The 19,800-nt window shown below is 40.9% G+C and overlaps 1 protein-coding gene across 1 annotated transcript; it reads right to left on the bottom strand.

Annotated features, from left to right (window-relative positions):
- Positions 1-632: 632 nt before the first annotated feature.
- LOC121839595 (noelin-3-like) lies at positions 633-18,594 on the bottom strand. Its single transcript, XM_042299002.1, is given in 6 exon segments — positions 633-1,706; positions 1,709-2,042; positions 2,462-2,568; positions 3,728-3,947; positions 10,984-11,139; positions 18,456-18,594. Coding segments are annotated over 5 exon segments (1,149 nt in total). The 5' UTR covers positions 11,131-11,139; positions 18,456-18,594; the 3' UTR covers positions 633-1,365.
- Between the last annotated feature and the right edge of the window lie 1,206 nt (positions 18,595-19,800).

The following is a 19,800-nucleotide window of genomic DNA, read 5'->3' as shown; positions in this document are numbered from 1 at the left end:
GGGAAAGAGGTGGTAAATTACGTAGTCTGTCTCATAGCCTACTACTGTAAAACTTGACAGATTAGTTTATTTTTTTAACCTTTATTTAACTAGGCAATTCAGTTACGAACAAATTATTATTTTCAATGATGGCCTAGGAACAGTGTTCAGGGGTAGAACAACAGATTTGTACCTTGTCAGCTCGGGGATTTGAACTTGCAATCTTTCCGTTACTAGTCCAACTCTCTAACCACTAGGCTACCCTGCCTGAGTGGAGGCAGAGGGTGGGGACTAGAGGGGAATCATCCCAGATTTTTTCTGCCTGTTCATGAACTTCCTGATTGGAATGCCAAAGGATAGCACTCAACCCAACAGAGGAAAACGCCTCAGAAATGGAAACATTACAATTTCAATATTCGCAAGCCATCACCTTCATCCCCACCATCATCATCATTCATAAATGGGGCCTTCATAATATGATTTCTTTCAGCTTTTTATCGTGGCATAGAGATGTTTATGTTTTACTCTGATATTTTGCTTTTTCAGTTATATTTTTGGTCACACTTCTCTCAAAAAATGTTACAGGCACAATAGATATCAAAATGCAGCATCTTCAGACCGAGATAAAATCATAGGATTTATTTGGTGCTGGATTGGTTCATTTCAGTTTTTACTATAAGAGTATGTATTGCCTTATTCAACATGGACAAATAAAAACAGATACGCTTTTATGATACAGTATTTTATAAAAAATATGGACTTAACTCTCACATAGAGACATAAAATTGTTACTGCAATATTTTTAACAAGTTGATAAGACTGTCCATTTTGCTTTGTTATAAATTACCTCTACATACATGGCAGCAAATAGTCTGGAGGGGATGACCTTCAACCTCCCCGGTTTAACTACTTTAAATAGACATCACCACAAACACTGTGAGAACTAAAGGACATGTCTAGAACAGGAACGTAGCTAATATATCATCATAAATTACATCAGACAAAATGTCAGACATTCATGCACAAAAGCAATCTAGAGCCTTCGGCTGATACGGATCCAAAAGACAGCAGTGAATAAGGCCATACAGTAAAGTCGTCTTTTCAGCAGCGATGTAAGAAGTTAAAAAAGGAAGAATGGAAACGGAATGCCATTCTGTCCGTGTTCAAGTGTTCTGGCCCAGAAAATACAAAAAGGTGATTTCTTCAAGTAATGGCAATGTAAAGACAGCACAGTTCATTTTAGGGAGGAGAAGAAAAATATGAACAAGGGAGTTAGTACAAGGTCCCTTGTATATCACAAATGATGGTGCTTTCTCTTTGAGAGTTGTTGTTCTCATTTGTATGGTATCCATATGAGGACATCTGACATTTGTTCTCATTTCTCTTCTAGGAGTCATCTTCGGTTTTGATGACGTGGAACAGAGTGACATTGAACAGCACCTGGTGTCCATTGTTCCAGGCATAGAGCGCCCTCTCCCTGGCGTTATAGTCTAACATGGACATGTGAAAGTACTGGTTGTGGAAGGGGATGTCTGTGTACTCATAGCTGGAGGTCTTGGTGGAGTATGAGTAGTAGACCTTAGCACCCGTCAGGTGAGAGTTGGTGATGTAGAGTGTTCCGCAGATCATAAAGGATTCCCCCGCATTCCGTTTGGAATATTCCGTGTTCCATGTCTTCTGGACTTCCAGGGTGTCCGGGTCCATCTGGGCGATGACGATATTTCCGCATTCTGATTGGTTGCGTACACCACCCACATGCCCAGTTCGTCGGCCATGACATCGATGTCGGAGTATCCGCCCCAGGAGTAGGGGTAGGTGTTGTGGAAGCCGGCGTACTCCAGAGCCCGCTGAGCCAGCACCCGACCTGTCTCAAAACTGTACTTCACGATGATGTTACTCTGATACTTGTTGTAGTACAGGGATCCATTGTATACCACGTGACCGGTTCCCTCCCATTTAAATGGAAGGTTGTAGGTTCGAGACACCACATTAGCCACAAAGTCTTCCATGGTCTTGTACTCACGGACAATCTTACTGTTGGTGTAGCTGTCCATGTACCAGACCTATGTCAAGAAAGATGAATAGCAGGAATTAGTCGAAACCACAAACTGATGTCTTTCACACTGAACACAGACTGAATAAACATGCAACAAACATGCAAAAATATCTTTACGAAAAGGTCACCATTTCCTCCATCTCCCTTATGAATATAACATATGAACCACTTCACATGCCTTATAAATCTAATTAAATTATACTCTGCATCAGAGAAGCAATTAAATATCCCCAGAAACAGCCTTATATGAAAATCAACACCATGATGTTTGGTCATGACAATATTAGATTATTGTTATAAATCCGTCCTTATACTCTGAAAACAAAACCGAGATGTAGTCACCAGAGACACGCACAGAGAAAGAGCTATCACCAACATAGACGCCCAGCCACCTTCCACCTCCTCCACTCCCATCCCATAACTCACCCTGTTGTTTCTCTGAGAGGCCTGTGGATCAGTCATCCATGCCCCAAACCGGGTGCCAGATGTCTTTATTGTTACAGGTCCAGTGATTTTCATTAATTTCCCACATGCTGTTAATAAAGAAATGCAGCGATAAGATGTACTGTTTTTTCCTCCTCTTCTAAATAGATTTCTCAAGCCAATTTCATGCCTGTGCCACCGGAGAGTTTACTCAACAACACTGTGCATATTAAATCCAGGCTGGCAGAAACACGTACACTCAAGTCTAAGGCCTAAGGCAATCATATCGGACTCAATCAATTGGCAGTAGGTATTGACTACATGGGAAAGCTGCTTATTAATACTGGGCTTTACAGTACTGCTTGTCGTATCCCACATGGTATTGCAAAGTTGCAGAAATATGCAAACACACACATAACACCGTATGCAAACGCGCATGCATAGTAATGTGTTTGGGGTTCCAACTAATTCACAGATGAAAGAATGTAGTAATTTTCTTGTTTATGGATATTACAGTGTAACTGTGCTTGAGCATGGAAACCACAGTGATAAAAGATTCTATAATATTATCTATGCTTAGCTCTCAGTTATTTATTTATGTTGTTCAATATTACGTTTATATCAAGATACTCAATCTTTGACCTCCATTATGCCATTTACCTTTTATAAATCAGATCCTTTCATTCCTTTTCCCATTAAGATCAGGTAGAGTCAAATAGTAGACTATATACAGCAGGTAAAACTGATCTCATTAAAAGATCTCATCCTGATTTTGTCTCTTCAGAGTCTCCTAACTCAGTGAAATACAACACTGTTTATGTGAGGAATTCTTGATTTTCTCCATATACAGTTATTGTGGCGTGAGCCATAAATACACAACGGAGGATTCACTGATTTTGCCCGTGCAGTCAATATTGATCTGGTTCTACTCACTGAGTTTGCCCATGCAGTTGATATTGATCTGGTTCTACTCACTGAGTTTGCCCGTGCAGTCGATATTGATCTGGTTCTACTCACTGAGTTTGCCCGTGCAGTCGATATTGATCTGGTTCTACTCACTGAGTTTGCCCGTGCAGTTGATATTGATCTGGTTCTACTCACTGAGTTTGCCAGTGCAGTTGATATTGATCTGGTTCTACTCACTGAGTTTGCCCGTGCAGTTGATATTGATCTGGTTCTACTCACTGAGTTTGCCCGTGCAGTTGATATTGATCTGGTTCTACTCACTGAGTTTGCCCGTGCAGTTGATATTGATCTGGTTCTACTCACTGAGTTTGCCCATGCAGTTGCGGAGCCTGCTGTCCAGTCTCAGCACCCTCTGGTAGAGCTCGTCATAGTCGTATGCCCCCATCTCCTCCTGGATAGCTGTGAGCACCATGGACAGGTTTCTGATCTCCTCTTTAAAGGAGGAGATGAGCTGGGCGTCTGTCTTGTACTGCTCCAACACAGGGATCAGAGGCTGCAGCTCATCCATCTTCTCCTTAAGCTCCTGGAGCAGAGACAGGCACAGGACAGAGACAGAATGGCCTGGATTAAGAGAAATCCCAGAGGGGAGATAGAAACCACTTAAGGCACGCTTAACACACCTTCTGAGCAGTGGTAGGAAGCCATGCAACCTTGTCTCAAGGAAATTTGTGGGATTTGGTACGTAAATTTGCAGTCCGTTTAGTATGATATACTGTATTTCATTACATTATGTTACAGTAAGATTGGAATTAGAGGATTTAGAGTATCATATGTCTTACCCAGTGGTACAATAGCATACTAATTGGATGATGTAACTTATTGATGTATAGTATTATATGTATTTTTCTGAGACTGGGTTGCGTGTTGCGTGGTAACGACGAAGGATAATTAAGGGGGAAATTTATGTTGATGGTTAGAAGAACTAATGGAAAAGGTTAGGATAATTCAAGTAGCAGGTTAGGTGTAATGGGTTAAGGTTAGATTCTCGAACACAGAACCTTTGTATTGCTAGGCAGTCGCAATATACGCCCAACAATCCTCGCTGACAAACCGCCCTACTTTCGTTTCTGTTTAAATTCAAATCAAATCAAATCAAATTTTATTTGTCACATACACATGGTTAGCAGATGTTAATGCGAGTGTAGCGAAATGCTTGTGCTTCTAGTTCCGACAATGCAGTAATAACGAACAAGTAATCTAACTAACAATTCCAAAAAAACTACTGTCTTATACACAGTGTAAGGGGATAAAGAATATGTACATAAGGATATATGAATGAGTGATGGTACAGAGCAGCATAGGCAAGATACAGTAGATGATATCGAGTACAGTATATACATATGAGATGAGTATGTAAACCAAGTGGCATAGTTAAAGTGGCTAGTGATACATGTATTACATAAGGATGCAGTCGATGATATAGAGTACAGTATCTACGTATGCATATGAGATGAATAATGTAGGGTAAGTAACATTATATAAGGTAGCATTGTTTAAAGTGGCTAGTGATATATTTACATCATTTCCCATCAATTCCCATGATTAAAGTGGCTGGAGTAGAGTCAGTGTCATTGACAGTGTGTTGGCAGTAGCCACTCAATGTTAGTGGTGGCTGTTTAACAGTCTGATGGCCTTGAGATAGAAGCTGTTTTTCAGTCTCTCGGTCCCAGCTTTGATGCACCTGTACTGACCTCGCCTTCTGGATGACAGCGGGGTGAACAGGCAGTGGCTCGGGTGGTTGATGTCCTTGATGATCTTTATGGCCTTCCTGTAGCATCGGGTGGTGTAGGTGTCCTGGAGGGCAGGTAGTTTGCCCCGGTGATGCGTTGTGCAGACCTCACTACCCTCTGGAGAGCCTTACGGTTGAGGGCGGTGCAGTTGCCATACCAGGCGGTGATACAGCCCGCCAGGATGCTCTCGATTGTGCATCTGTAGAAGTTTGTGAGTGCTTTTGGTGACAAGCCGAATTTCTTCAGCCTCCTGAGGTTGAAGAGGCGCTGCTGCGCCTTCCTCACGATGCTGTCTGTGTGAGTGGACCAATTCAGTTTGTCTGTGATGTGTATGCCGAGGAACTTAAAACTTGCTACCCTCTCCACTACTGTCCCATCGATGTGGATGGGGGGTGTTCCCTCTGCTGTTTCCTGAAGTCCACAATCATCTCCTTAGTTTTGTTGACGTTGAGTGTGAGGTTATTTTCCTGACACCACACTCCGAGGGCCCTCACCTCCTCCCTGTAGGCCGTCTCGTCGTTGTTGGTAATCAAGCCTACCACTGTTGTGTCGTCCGCAAACTTGATGATTGAGTTGGAGGCGTGCGTGGCCACGCAGTCGTGGGTGAACAGGGAGTACAGGAGAGGGCTCAGAATGCACCCTTGTGGGGCCCCAGTGTTGAGGATCAGCGGGGAGGAGATGTTGTTGCCTACCCTCACCACCTGGGGGCGGCCCGTCAGGAAGTCCAGTACCCAGTTGCACAGGGCGGGGTCGAGACCCAGGGTCTCGAGCTTGATGACGAGCTTGGAGGGTACTATGGTGTTGAATGCCGAGCTGTAGTCGATGAACAGCATTCTCACATAGGTATTCCTCTTGTCCAGATGGGTTAGGGCAGTGTGCAGTGTGGTTGAGATTGCATCGTCTGTGGACCTATTTGGGCGGTAAGCAAATTGGAGTGGGTCTTGGGTGTCAGGTAGGGTGGAGGTGATATGGTCCTTGACTAGTCTCTCAAAGCACTTCATGATGACGGATGTGAGTGCTACGGGGCGGTAGTCGTTTAGCTCAGTTACCTTAGCTTTCTTGGGAACAGGAACAATGGTGGCCCTCTTGAAGCATGTGGGAACAGCAGACTGGTATAGGGATTGGTTGAATATGTCCGTAAACACACCGGCCAGCTGGTCTGCGCATGCTCTGAGGGCGCGGCTGGGGATGCCGTCTGGGCCTGCAGCCTTGCGAGGGTTAACACGTTTAAATGTCTTACTCACTTCAGCTGCAGTGAAGGAGAGACTGCATGTTTTCGTTGCAGGCCGTGTCAGTGGCACTAACTAGACCATTGGTACATATCATACATCTTGGAGGTCTAAATAAATACATATAGTATGCTTTATATGGCTGAGGCCAGGCTGAGCCATAGGGAAGAGGGAAGAGAGTAGAGGGAAAAAGGGGGTGTTGAAAATAAAGTGAAATATGGGTAACATCGAGAAGTATATACACTACTGTTCAAAAGTTTGGGGTCACTTATACATTTCCCTGTTTTTGATAGAATAGCACATTATTTGTCCATTAAAATAACATCAAATTGATCCGAAATACAGTGTAGACATTGTTAATGTTGTTAATGACTATTGTAGCTGGAAACAGCTGATTGTTTATGGATTATCTACATAGGTGTACAGAGGCCCATTATCAGCAACCATCACTCCTGTGTTCCAGGAGTGTGACCCCAAAGTTTTGAACAGTAATGAACAGTAATGTATATACAGTACAAGTTTTTTTTTCAAGGGTTTTTCTTCTTCCTTTTTTTTTATTTTTACAATTTTCTACATTGTAGAATAATAGTGAAGACTTCAAATCTATGAATGACACCTATGAAATCATGTAGTAACCAAAAAAGTGATAAACAAATCAAATACATTTTTGATTTTAGATTCTTCAAAGTAGCCACGCTTTGCCTTGATGACAACTTTGCACACTCTTGGCATTTTCTCAGCCGGCTTCACCTGGAATGCTTTTCCAACAGTCTTGAAGGAGTTCCCACATATGCTGAGCACTTGTTGGCTGCTTTTCCTTCCCTCTGCTGTCCAACTCATCCCAAACCATCTCAATTGGGTTGAGGTTGGGTGATTGTGGAGGCCAGGTCATCTGATGCAGCACTCAATCACTCTTGTTCTTGGTCAAATAGCCCTTACACAGCCTGGAGGTGTGATTGTCGTGCTGAAAAACAAATGATAGTCAAACTAAGTGCAAACCAGATGTGATGGCTTATCGCTGCAGAATGCTGTGGTAGCCATGCTGGTTAAGTGTGCGTTGAATTCTAAATAAATCACAGACAGTGTCGCCAGCAAAGCATCCCTACAACATCACACATCCTCCTCCATGCTTCATGGTGGGAACCACACATGGAGAGATCATCCATCACCTATTCTGCTTCTCACAAAGACAAGGTGGTTGTGACCCAAAATCTCATGTTTTGACTCATCAGACCGAAGGACAGATTTCCACCAGTCTAATCTCCATTGCTTGTGTTTCTTGCCCCAAGCAAGTCTCTTCTTCTTATTGGTATCCTTTAGTCATGATTTCTTTGCAGAAATTCGCTCATTCGCTCACACAGTCTGTTACTTGAACTCTGTGAAGCATTTATTTGGGCTGCAATTTCTGAGGCTGGCAACTCTAATGATCTTATCCTCTGCAGCAGAGGCAACTCTGGGTCTTCCTTTCCTGTGGCGGTCCTCATCAGAGCCAGTTTCATCATAGCGCTTGATCTGTTTTTGCGACTGCAGTTGAAGAAACTTTCAAAATTCTTGAAAGGTTCCATATTGACTGACCTTCATGTCTTAAAGTAACGATGGACTGCCATTTCTCTTTGCTTACTTGAGCTGTTCTTGCCATAATATGCTATCTTCTGTATACCACTCCTATCTTGTCACAACACAACTGACTCTTAATGCACACCAGTTAATTGAAATGCATTCCAGGTGACTATCTCATGAAGCAGGTTGAAAGAATGCCAAGAGTGGGCAAAGCTGTCATCAAGGCAAAGGGTGACTACTTTGCAGAATCTAAAATATAACATTTTTATTTGTTTAACACTTTTTTGGTTATTACATGATGCGATATGTCTTATTTCATAGTTTTGATGTCTTCACTATTATTCTACAACGTAGAAAATAGTACAAATAAAGAAAAAACAATGAATGAGTAGGTGTGTCCAAACTTTTGACTGGCACTGTATATTTTTGAATTGATCTAACATATTTCCTTATGAGTGTCTCTCACAGTGTTTAAAATTGTAAGTAAACATCTCTGGTCAGGTCATGTGGTCAGGCAAAACACCTGGGCCTGTTTATAAAAAATGTGCTGTACCTCAATGTATGCTACTGCTGTAATGTTATGTACATCAATGTATGCTACTGCTGTAATGTTATGTACATCAATGTATTCTAGTGCTGTAATGTTATGTACCTCAATGTATGCTACTGCTGTAATGTTATGTACATCAATGTATTCTACTGCTGTAATGTTCTGTACATCAATGTATTCTACTGCTGTAATGTTATTTACTTCAATGTATTCTACTGCTGTAATGTTCTGTACCTCAATGTATTCTACTGCTGTAATGTTCTGTACATCAATGTATTCTACTGCTGTAATGTTATTTACTTCAATGTATTCTAGTGCTGTAATGTTCTGTACCTCAATGTATTCTACTGCTGTAATGTTCTGTACCTCAATGTATTCTACTGCTGTAATGTTCTGTACATCAATGTATTCTAGTGCTGTAATGTTATTTACTTCAATGTATTCTACTGCTGTAATGTTATTTACTTCAATGTATTCTACTGCTGTAATGTTATTTACATCAATGTATTCTAGTGCTGTAATGTTATTTACATCAATATATTCTAGTGCTGTAATGTTCTGTACCTCAATGTATTCTAGTGCTGTAATGTTCTGTACATCAATGTATTCTAGTGCTGTAATGTTCTGTACCTCAATGTATTCTACTGCTGTAATGTTCCGTACATCAATGTATTCTACTGCTGTAATGTTCTGTACATCAATGTATTCTACTGCTGTAATGTTATTTACTTCAATGTATTCTACTGCTGTAATGTTATGTACATCAATGTATTCTAGTGCTGTAATGTTATTTACATCAATGTATTCTAGTGCTGTAATGTTCTGTACATCAATGTATTCTAGTGCTGTAATGTTCTGTACATCAATGTATTCTAGTGCTGTAATGTTATTTACATCAATGTATTCTAGTGCTGTAATGTTCTGTACATCAATGTATTCTAGTGCTGTAATGTTATTTACATCAATGTATTCTAGTGCTGTAATGTTATTTACATCAATGTATTCTAGTGCTGTAATGTTATTTACATCAATGTATTCTAGTGCTGTAATGTTCTGTACATCAATGTATTCTAGTGCTGTAATGTTATGTACATCAATGTATTCTACTGCTGTAATGTTATTTACATCAATGTATTCTAGTGCTGTAATGTTCTTTACATCAATGTATTCTAGTGCTGTAATGTTATTTACATCAATGTATTCTAGTGCTGTAATGTTCTGTACATCAATGTATTCTAGTGCTGTAATGTTCTGTACATCAATGTATTCTAGTGCTGTAATGTTATTTACTTCAATGTATTCTAGTGCTGTAATGTTATTTACTTCAATGTATTCTAGTGCTGTAATGTTATTTACTTCAATGTATTCTAGTGCTGTAATGTTCTGTACCTCAATGTATTCTACTGCTGTAATGTTATTTACTTCAATGTATTCTAGTGCTGTAATGTTCTGTACATCAATGTATTCTAGTGCTGTAATGTTATTTACATCAATGTATTCTAGTGCTGTAATGTTATTTACTTCAATGTATTCTAGTGCTGTAATGTTATTTACTTCAATGTATTCTAGTGCTGTAATGTTCTGTACCTCAATGTATTCTACTGCTGTAATGTTATTTACTTCAATGTATTCTACTGCTGTAATGTTATTTACTTCAATGTATTCTAGTGCTGTAATGTTATTTACTTCAATGTATTCTAGTGCTGTAATGTTATTTACTTCAATGTATTCTAGTGCTGTAATGTTATTTACTTCAATGTATTCTAGTGCTGTAATGTTATTTACTTCAATGTATTCTAGTGCTGTAATGTTATTTACTTCAATGTATTCTAGTGCTGTAATGTTATTTACTTCAATGTATTCTAGTGCTGTAATGTTATTTACATCAATGTATTCTAGTGCTGTAATGTTCTTACTCAATGTATTCTAGTGCTGTAATGTTATTTATTTCAATGTTTTTCAGTGCTGTAATGTTATTTACATCAATGTATTCTAGTGCTGTAATGTTATTTACTTCAATGTTTTTCAGTGCTGTAATGTTATTTACTTCAATGTTTTAGTGCTGTAATGTTATTTACATCAATGTATTCTAGTGCTGTAATGTTCTGTACATCAATGTATTCTAGTGCTGTAATGTTCTGTACCTCAATGTATTCTAGTGCTGTAATGTTATTTACTTCAATGTATTCTACTGCTGTAATGTTATTTACTTCAATGTATTCTAGTGCTGTAATGTTATTTACTTCAATGTATTCTAGTGCTGTAATGTTATTTACTTCAATGTATTCTAGTGCTGTAATGTTATTTACATCAATGTATTCTAGTGCTGTAATGTTATTTACATCAATGTATTCTAGTGCTGTAATGTTATTTACATCAATGTATTCTAGTGCTGTAATGTTATTTACATCAATGTATTTCAGTGCTGTAATGTTCTGTACATCAATGTATTCTTCCTTCAATGTATTCTGGTGCTTTAATGTTCTGTACCTGGAAGTTCTTGGCCATAATAGTCTTCCTGTCATCTTCTACCTGTCTGAACTTGGTCCGGAGCCCTTTCATCTGATTCTCCATCTTCATGACATACTGGAAGTCCCTCTGAGTCCGTAGATTCAACACCTCAATGGACTGGGACATGTTCTGCACCTGGACCAGAGTAGGGTAAATACTGTATATGTTGTAACAGAGACGTACAGACATTCATGTCATGGATATCAAGGTTTTATGAATACTTTATGAATGTTACATACCATCATCGTAAGTAATGTTTTACCAACAAGACAAACACATGTCCAACAACCATCTGAAAGATGTTCTGCACCTGGACCACAGCAAATAAGACAAGCACATCCAGCCTGGTCCAAGATCTATTTGTGTTGTGCATGTCAATGACCATAGGAGCTGGCAAGACAGCACAAACATATCTGGGACCAGGCTAAATCAAATCTATACAACCGTCTCAAACATGTCTGGGCCAACACGGACTCCTGAACTGACTCCTAACTTGAGATCCTTCGGATTTAGGTATAACACTCCCATTCTCCCATTGACAACAAAGCATGGCTTACAGTCTTTTAAAACTTTTACAACTTTTTTTTACGATTGCTAACAAGCGTTTACCTATAGTTAAGGTACTTTTTTATAAACTCTTAACATAGCAACACACCTACGTCACACAATTAGTCAAATAGTTCATTTTCTGCTCAAAACCTAATTTTGTTCATTAAATACCATCTCTACATTTCAAAATGCTTTCTCTACGTACACTAACTCTATCAAAACACAGCAAACCCGACTCAATATCTAATCATTCTGTCAAAACACTAGCACATGTTTTCTATCCACGAGGAACATATCGTCAATCATAGCACAACGACTTTCAAAATACTAACAGTTGATGGCATTACAAAAACTGCAATACTTTTCATGTTTCAGAACCTGCATACAATAGACAATATGAAATCCATTGTTCTTTTTGAATTCAGTTTCCATTTACTGTAAACCACTCTACATTTTTGGGTTGAGTGTCAATTGTGTGCATTTTTGGCAACACACTATCTAAAAGTGAATGAGTCATCTTTATTTTATAGAATGTACAATAGAAAAGAATAGTAAGTGACAGAATTGCTGCAGTAAAAGCTTTATTTAGCAACATGAAATTGCTGCCAGTGATCAACAACAAAAATCCCACATACATGACTTTTGGTTCCAAATGTGTAAAAAAAAAACACAATTACTGTAAAAAGGCAGAGAAGGGAAAAACACAAACATGTCCAGTCCTGTTCTAATCTGTACCATCTTCAGCATTTTGGCCACATGTTCTTGTCCACATCACATCTTATGTCGTCTCTCGCTATGCACCTTGGATAGAAACGCTTGGCCTACCTTATCCACCCCTGGCAGTCTTCAGCTGAGATGTCTCTGCACCTTGGATAGAAACGCTTGGCCTGCCTTATCCACCCCTGACAGTCTTCAGCTGAGATGTCTCTGCACCTTGGATAGAAACGCTTGGCCTGCCTTATCCACCCTGACAGTCTTCAGCTGAGATGTCTCTGCACCTTGGATAGAAACGCTTGGCCTACCTTTTCCACCCCTGGCAGACTTCAGCTGAGATGTCTCTTCACCTTGGATAGAAACGCTTGGCCTGCCTTATCCACCCCTGGCAGACTTCAGCTGAGATGTCTATGCACCTTGGATAGAAACGCTTGGCCTGCCTTATCCACCCCTGGCAGTCTTCAGCTGAGAGGTCTCTGCACCTTGGATAGAAACGCTTGGCCTGCCTTATCCACCCTGACAGTCTTCAGCTGAGATGTCTCTGCACCTTGGATAGAAACGCTTGGCCTGCCTTATCCACCCCTGGCAGTCTTCAGCTGAGATGTCTCTGCACTTTGGATAGAAACGCTTGGCCTGCCTTATCCACCCCTGGCAGTCTTCAGCTGAGATGTCTCTGCACCTTGGATAGAAACGCTTGGCCTGCCTTATCCACCCCTGTCAGTCTTCAGCTGAGATGTCTCTGCACCTTGGATAGAAACGCTTGGCCTGCCTTATCCACCCTGACAGTCTTCAGCTGAGATGTCTCTGCACCTTGGATAGAAACGCTTGGCCTACCTTTTCCACCCCTGGCAGACTTCAGCTGAGATGTCTCTGCACCTTGGATAGAAACGCTTGGCCTGCCTTATCCACCCCTGGCAGACTTCAGCTGAGATGTCTATGCACCTTGGATAGAAACGCTTGGCCTGCCTTATCCACCCCTGGCAGTCTTCAGCTGAGAGGTCTCTGCACCTTGGATAGAAACGCTTGGCCTGCCTTATCCACCCCTGGCAGTCTTCAGCTGAGATGTCTCTGCACTTTGGATAGAAACGCTTGGCCTGCCTTATCCACCCCTGGCAGTCTTCAGCTGAGATGTCTCTGCACCTTGGATAGAAACGCTTGGCCTGCCTTATCCACCCCTGTCAGTCTTCAGCTGAGATGTCTCTGCACCTTGGATAGAAACGCTTGGCCTGCCTTATCCACCCCTGTCAGTCTTCAGCTGAGAGGTCTCTGCAGCCGGCATCCATTGCATCCAGGAGGGGATTTTGTCATGTGGCCGATGATCATACACTTTCCACCTCCAGGCAGAAAAGATTGGTGTTGAAGGTGTTGAAGAAAGGTGAGAAGTGGGGAGGAAAGGTGAGAAGTGGGGAGGAAAAGGGAAACCATTCTTGGATGGGCTGCAGACCAGTTTGTGATTGCATGTGAATGGTGGAATGCTACATTGTCCCATGCAATCACAAATGTCCTCATGTTTCCTCCCAGCTGTTCTCTTTCTGCTTCTGGCACCAGTTGTAGGTGGAGGTCAAAAGAAAGCGCTCAGTGTTGTAGGGACCAATCTGGCATTTCTGCAGGACCAGACCAGCACTCGAGACTGCAGCACACATTGTGATATTTTCTCCCCTCTGACCCGGCACATCAACGGTGGCCCTTTTCCCGGTGACGTTGCTTCCCCTCCGACGTGTTTTTGTCAGTTTAAACCCTGCCTCATCTTCATAAATGATTTCATGTGGGGTCTGTTAGCCTCCAACTCCATGACTCTCTGAAAGAAATCAAACACATCATGTGTTAATGCTTTTCAGTATGTCCTACTGTATGTACTTTAAGTAGCATAGTGTAAAACTCACTATAGAACTAGACATATTGGAGAGACATCATACCTGGACGTATTGGTGCCGGAGTTCCTTGACCAGCTCAATGTTCCTTTCAAAAGGAACCGTGTACAACTGTTTCATTCGAACTCTATGTTTGGTCAGAGTCTGAACAATGGTAGTCAGGCTGATGATTTCCACATTGTGAAATACCAGGTTGTCCTCTACAATGGTCTGAATTTCTCTCAGTTTTATTGCATTGTCAGCAATGACCAATCCTACAATGGCATGCTCTTGGTCTTCACTGAGGAACTTTCCTTTTCCCCCAGAGGGAGGAAGACGTTGCGTCCTTTAGAGGAACAAAAATACAACACTTTCACCAGTCTCTCTCAGTGATAGACCATGGAATTAGGCTGGACTCTTTCACCACCCTCTCTCAGTGATAGACCATGGTATTAGGCTGGACTCTTTCACCAGCCTCTCTCAGTGATAGACCATGGTATTAGACTGGACTCTGTCACCAGCCTCTCTCAGTGATAGACCATGGTATTAGGCTGGACTCTTTCATCAGCCTCTCGCAGTGATAGACCATGGAATTAGGCTGGACTCTTTCACCAGCCTCTCGCAGTGATAGACCATGGTATTAGGCTGGACTCTTTCACCAGCCTCTCTCAGTGATAGACCATGGTATTAGACTGGACTCTGTCACCAGCCTCTCTCAGTGATAGACCATGGAATTAGGCTGGACTCTTTCATCAGCCTCTCGCAGTGATAGACCATGGAATTAGGCTGGACTCTTTCACCAGCCTTTTTTCTCTCTCTGCTCCTCTGTGTTGTTTTGTATCCACATTGAACAAAATCAATTCAAAGAGTCCCCTTTTACTGTGTATGTCCCATGTAATTGAAAGAACTTCAACACCTGGCTATGTCCCTGATTGAGATTGGATTCAGCTGTGGTTGGTCTATTTTACACAACTTACAGTAAATCAGATATTTCTCAATGTTTCAATGATCTGTTCATTAAAAAATTATTATCAGCTGTTTCAATATATCTTCTGAGTTGCTGTGGTTGCAGAAGTAGAGACTTTATACTATATTTAAAGTTTTGAACATTAGGTCTTCATTTCTGGCATGCCCTGTGCAAGCATTTGTAAATAAGACAAGAAAGATCCATCATTTTGGTATTGGGTAAGCTTGTATGCAAAGAAAATATAAGCATTTTAGAAACCTGTTAATTGACTGCATATTCTGTGAAAACAACATCAATTGTGTTAATGGGATGGTCCACAACAGATGGATGTTGTGCTAATTGTGTTTAGATTTTTGAAGATGTGACTACAGATTGGACAAAAGGATGTTAGCGATTGTAAAAAAAAAAAAAGGTAATGTATGTGAAAGTTTGAATTACATACACACACCTCAGGAAAAGTTGGAATTCAGACCTGTTTGAAAACTCTATTTAAACATATATCCCTACACCTGAAATGGATGTTGAAAAGAAAAATACAATTATTCAAGACATTATCCATCTGTGCCTTACTTTTCTTATATTTATACCATGTTGAAGCATTGAAAAACATGAATCATAAGTTAACAACACGATCCTCCTGAACAGACAGCAACAGATACAAAATTCTGCCTACATCTGCATATTAATAATACGATTAGCTTCTCCTCCCATATGATTAACAACCTAGCCATTCATCACACACACACAGGTATAAATGACATTCTCTTAAATCACTCTACTTATGCGCTGGCATCGCAGAGGTCCAGTAATGTGTATGATAGATCACTTCAGAGTGAAGAAGATAACCGTGTATACTGAGTTCCAGCACTTAATACACATAGCATCTTTTATAAGGGATCTTTCACTGTAAAAAGATAAAACTCCCCTTGTAGTGTACCGTGACTTTTAACCCTATCACAACAGGTGTTTCCTAAGATGTTGCCGAGTGCTGTAACTTTGCTTCTAGGTGATTCTATGATAGGTGTTGTGTGTTAATTATATAGTAGGAGGTGTTGTATGTTAATTGCAGTCAGGTCACCTGTGATACAAGTCAGTATTTGACGTCCATCCATGTCTGAGGATGTCGGGAGATGAGTTGGAAACTGTCCACTAGGGGCAACAGTGAGCGCTGTTACCTTCAAGTAGGTTTCGGTTTTGCTAGGACGTTGTGGACGGGGATGGAGGATGGGCAAGCATCTTGCCGAACATTGCATGTTTGAATCCAGCGATAGAAAGTCGTTTTTGAAGTTTTTGATTTAACCTTTTCATGCGTGAGATCCAAATATCTCTAACGGTCGCCCCCAGCATGACTTGTTTTATGCACATGATGTCAGAATGCACTCACTTTTTTATAATGTATTTACAGTTTTATTCACATGTTTTCAAGTACTGGTGACAAATAATGCATTCCGATTATCGCACTAGTGTCACACTCTGACCATTATTTGCGTTGTTTGTTTCTATGTTTTGTTTGGTCAGGGTGTGATATGAGTGGGCATTCTATGTTGCATGTCTAGTTAGTCTGTTTCTATGTGATTTGCCTGATATGGTTCTCAATCAGAGGCAGGTGTTTGTCGTTGTCTCTGATTGGGAACCATATTTAGGTAGCCTGTTTTGTATTGTGGTTTGTGGGTTATTGTCTATGTGTAGTTGCCTGTGACTGCACTCGTTGTCATAGCGTCACGGTCGTTTTGTTGTTTTTGTTTAAGTGTTGTTCATTCATTAAAAGAAGAATGTATTCTAATCACGCTGCGCTTTGGTCTCCTCTTTACGACGATCGTGACACATAGATTGTAATGGACACCTATGATTCGTGTAAAATAATTTCTTGAAGGTTGTACTGATTATGATGAGCTAACGCTTAGTTATTTGCTAGCTATGTGTGGAGCCATGTTTGTTGACATTATACACTGCATTCTGTCGGATCAAAGATACTGTAATGAGGTGAAGGAATGGTTCCCTCATCTTTAGAGTAAACTCCTGATGACACACCCCCTTCAACATGCATACTGCAAACAGCCCAATTAATCTCATCTCTTTTTCTTATCTTTGGTTGATGCGAAAAATCAAACATGTTGGTGTGCAAAAACTACCCATTGTCAAATTACTCTTGATTTTTAGAAAGTGTTTTACTCAATTATTTGTATCAATGGTGAGCTCACCCATGATGTGATGAATTGGAAATAGTCATTGCTATTAGCTAATTCATATTGTGGTTTCTGTCAGTAAAAGAGTTAGCTAAATATTACCGCTTGAGTTACATCAATCTTTCCTCAGTTAACGCTAGGACTAATTTAGCCTACATTTTCCAGTTTGGATGTTTTGTGTTATACTGTCGCTACTTCTGTGGAATGTCTGAACATTGCATCCAAAAATAAACTGGTCACATTCAGGACATAACTTTGTAAGGACTGTGTTTGTGCAAAATGCTTTTGTGAAAAAACAGTATGGCCAGCTCAAACGCTGACTGTTGTGTCAATGAAAACTGGACGTTCTAAATAAGCATTACCAATCACACCGGTTTGAGCGTATGCTGCAGGGACCACTATAGAATGATCACACCCGTTTGTTGGTACGTGTCAAAGGGTTAACCTCAGGATCTCAGAGTTAATGCCTGAACTTAACTCTAACCTTAAATGTTCAGCGTTAATGGCTAAACTTAACCTTAAACACTTAGACATTTGACGCTTGAGAAACATGGATGAACGTCTAATTCTGATGTGAGACTGAGAGCTAGTTGCTTAATTGTGTAGGAGGTGTTGTGTGTTCATTCTATGGTAGGTGTTGTGTGTTCATTCTATGGTAGGTGTTGTGTGTTCATTCTATGGTAGGTGTTGTGTGTTCATTCTATGGTAGGTGTTGTGTGTTCATTCTATGGTAGGTGTTGTGTGTTCATTCTATGGTAGGTGTTGTGTGTTCATTCTATGGTAGGTGTTGTGTGTTCATTCTATGGTAGGTGTTGTGTGTTCATTCTATGGTAGGTGTTGTGTGTTCATTCTATGGTAGGTGTTGTGTGTTCATCTGACACTTCCGATGAAGGTCAGCTGATTCCTGGAAAGAGCTAAAAATGGTGAAAGCTGAGGACCGAGAGAAAGAGAGAGGGAGAGAGACAGAGGGAGGGAGAACGAGAAAGGGAGAGAAAGGGGGAGAGAGAAAGAGAGGGAGATAAAGGGAGGGAGAAAAAGGAGCGAGAGAGAAAGAGAGAGGGAAGGAGACAGAGGGAGGGAGAACAATAAAGAGAGACTAAGGGGTAGTTTGTATTAGTGAGTGAGTGAGTGAGTGAGTGAGTGAGTGAGTGCATGTGAGTGCGTGCGTGCATGTTTGCGGGGTACCTTCTCCAGTAGCTGGCGGAGCTGTCTTCCCTTGGCATCTCTGGAGCAGAGGTTCTGTTCAGGTGCCACCACCGTGCAGATACACCGACCATCGGCATCCTGGGCAGAGCTGTACACCTGCCAACCCTCCTTAGGCCCAATTGTCTACACGCACGCGCACACACGAGCACGCGCACACACGCGCACATGCACACACAGGAAAATATTGGTGAAGGGAATCGTTGATGTGGGTAAATGCCGTTGGACGACAGACAACATTTTCCAATGTGAGCTGGTAGCTAGATTATCAAATAGCTAGTGATAGAAAGCAGTGGTTCCAACCAGGGGTACAAAGACTCCTGGGGGACTTGGTCTTGAGAAGACTCATGAGACCATAGGCTTACTGGCATAATGCATATGAGCGGGTACTTCAGGGGTACTCCAGACAGAGCAAAATTCAGTTGGTAGTACAGTAACCGAAAAGGTTGGGAACTACTGATATAAAGTGATAGATATATACAATACCATTCAAATGTTTGGACACACCTACTCATTCAAGGGATTTTCTTTATTTTTACTATTTTCTACATTGTAGTGTAATAGTGAAGACATCACAACTATGAAACAACACATTTGTAGAATCATGTAGTATGCAAAAAAGTGTTAAACAAATCTAAATATATTTAAGATTTATCAAAGTAGCCACCCTTTGCCTTGATGACAACTTTGCACACTATTGGCATTCTCTGAACCTGCTTCATGAGGTAGTCACCTGGAATGCATTTCAATGAACAGGAGTGCCGTGCCTTATTAAAAGTTAATGTGTGGAATTTCTTTCCTTGCGTTTGAGCCAATCAGTTGTGTTGTGACAAGGTAGGGGTAGTATACAGAGATAGCCCTATTTGGTAAAAGACCAAGTCCATATTATGGCAAGAACCGCTCAAATAAGCAAAGAGAAATGACAGTCCATCATTACTTTAAGACATGAAGATGATGAAACTGGCTCTCATGAGGACCGCCACAGGAAATGAAGACCCAGATTTACCTCTGCTACAGAGGATAAGTCTATTAGAGTTGCCAGCCTCAGAAATTGCAGCCCAAATAAATGCTTCACAGAGTTCAAGTAACATACACATCTCAACATCAATTGTTCAGAGGAGACAGCGTGAATCAGGCCTTCATTGTAGAATTGCTGTAAAGAAACCACCACTAAAGGACACCAATGAGAAGAAGAAACTTGCTTTGTCCAAGAAACATGAGCAATAGACATTACACTGGTGGAAATCTGTCCTTTGGTCTGATGAGTCCAAATTTGAGATTTTGGGTTTCAAACTCTGTGTCTTTGTGAGATGCAGAGTAGGTGAAC

This window comes from Oncorhynchus tshawytscha, linkage group LG16 (genome assembly GCF_018296145.1).
Source record: "Oncorhynchus tshawytscha isolate Ot180627B linkage group LG16, Otsh_v2.0, whole genome shotgun sequence".
Taxonomy (NCBI): Eukaryota; Metazoa; Chordata; class Actinopteri; order Salmoniformes; family Salmonidae; genus Oncorhynchus; species Oncorhynchus tshawytscha.
The sequence above is the reverse complement of the archived record's forward strand: the minus strand, read 5'-3'. Positions and strand labels throughout refer to the sequence as shown.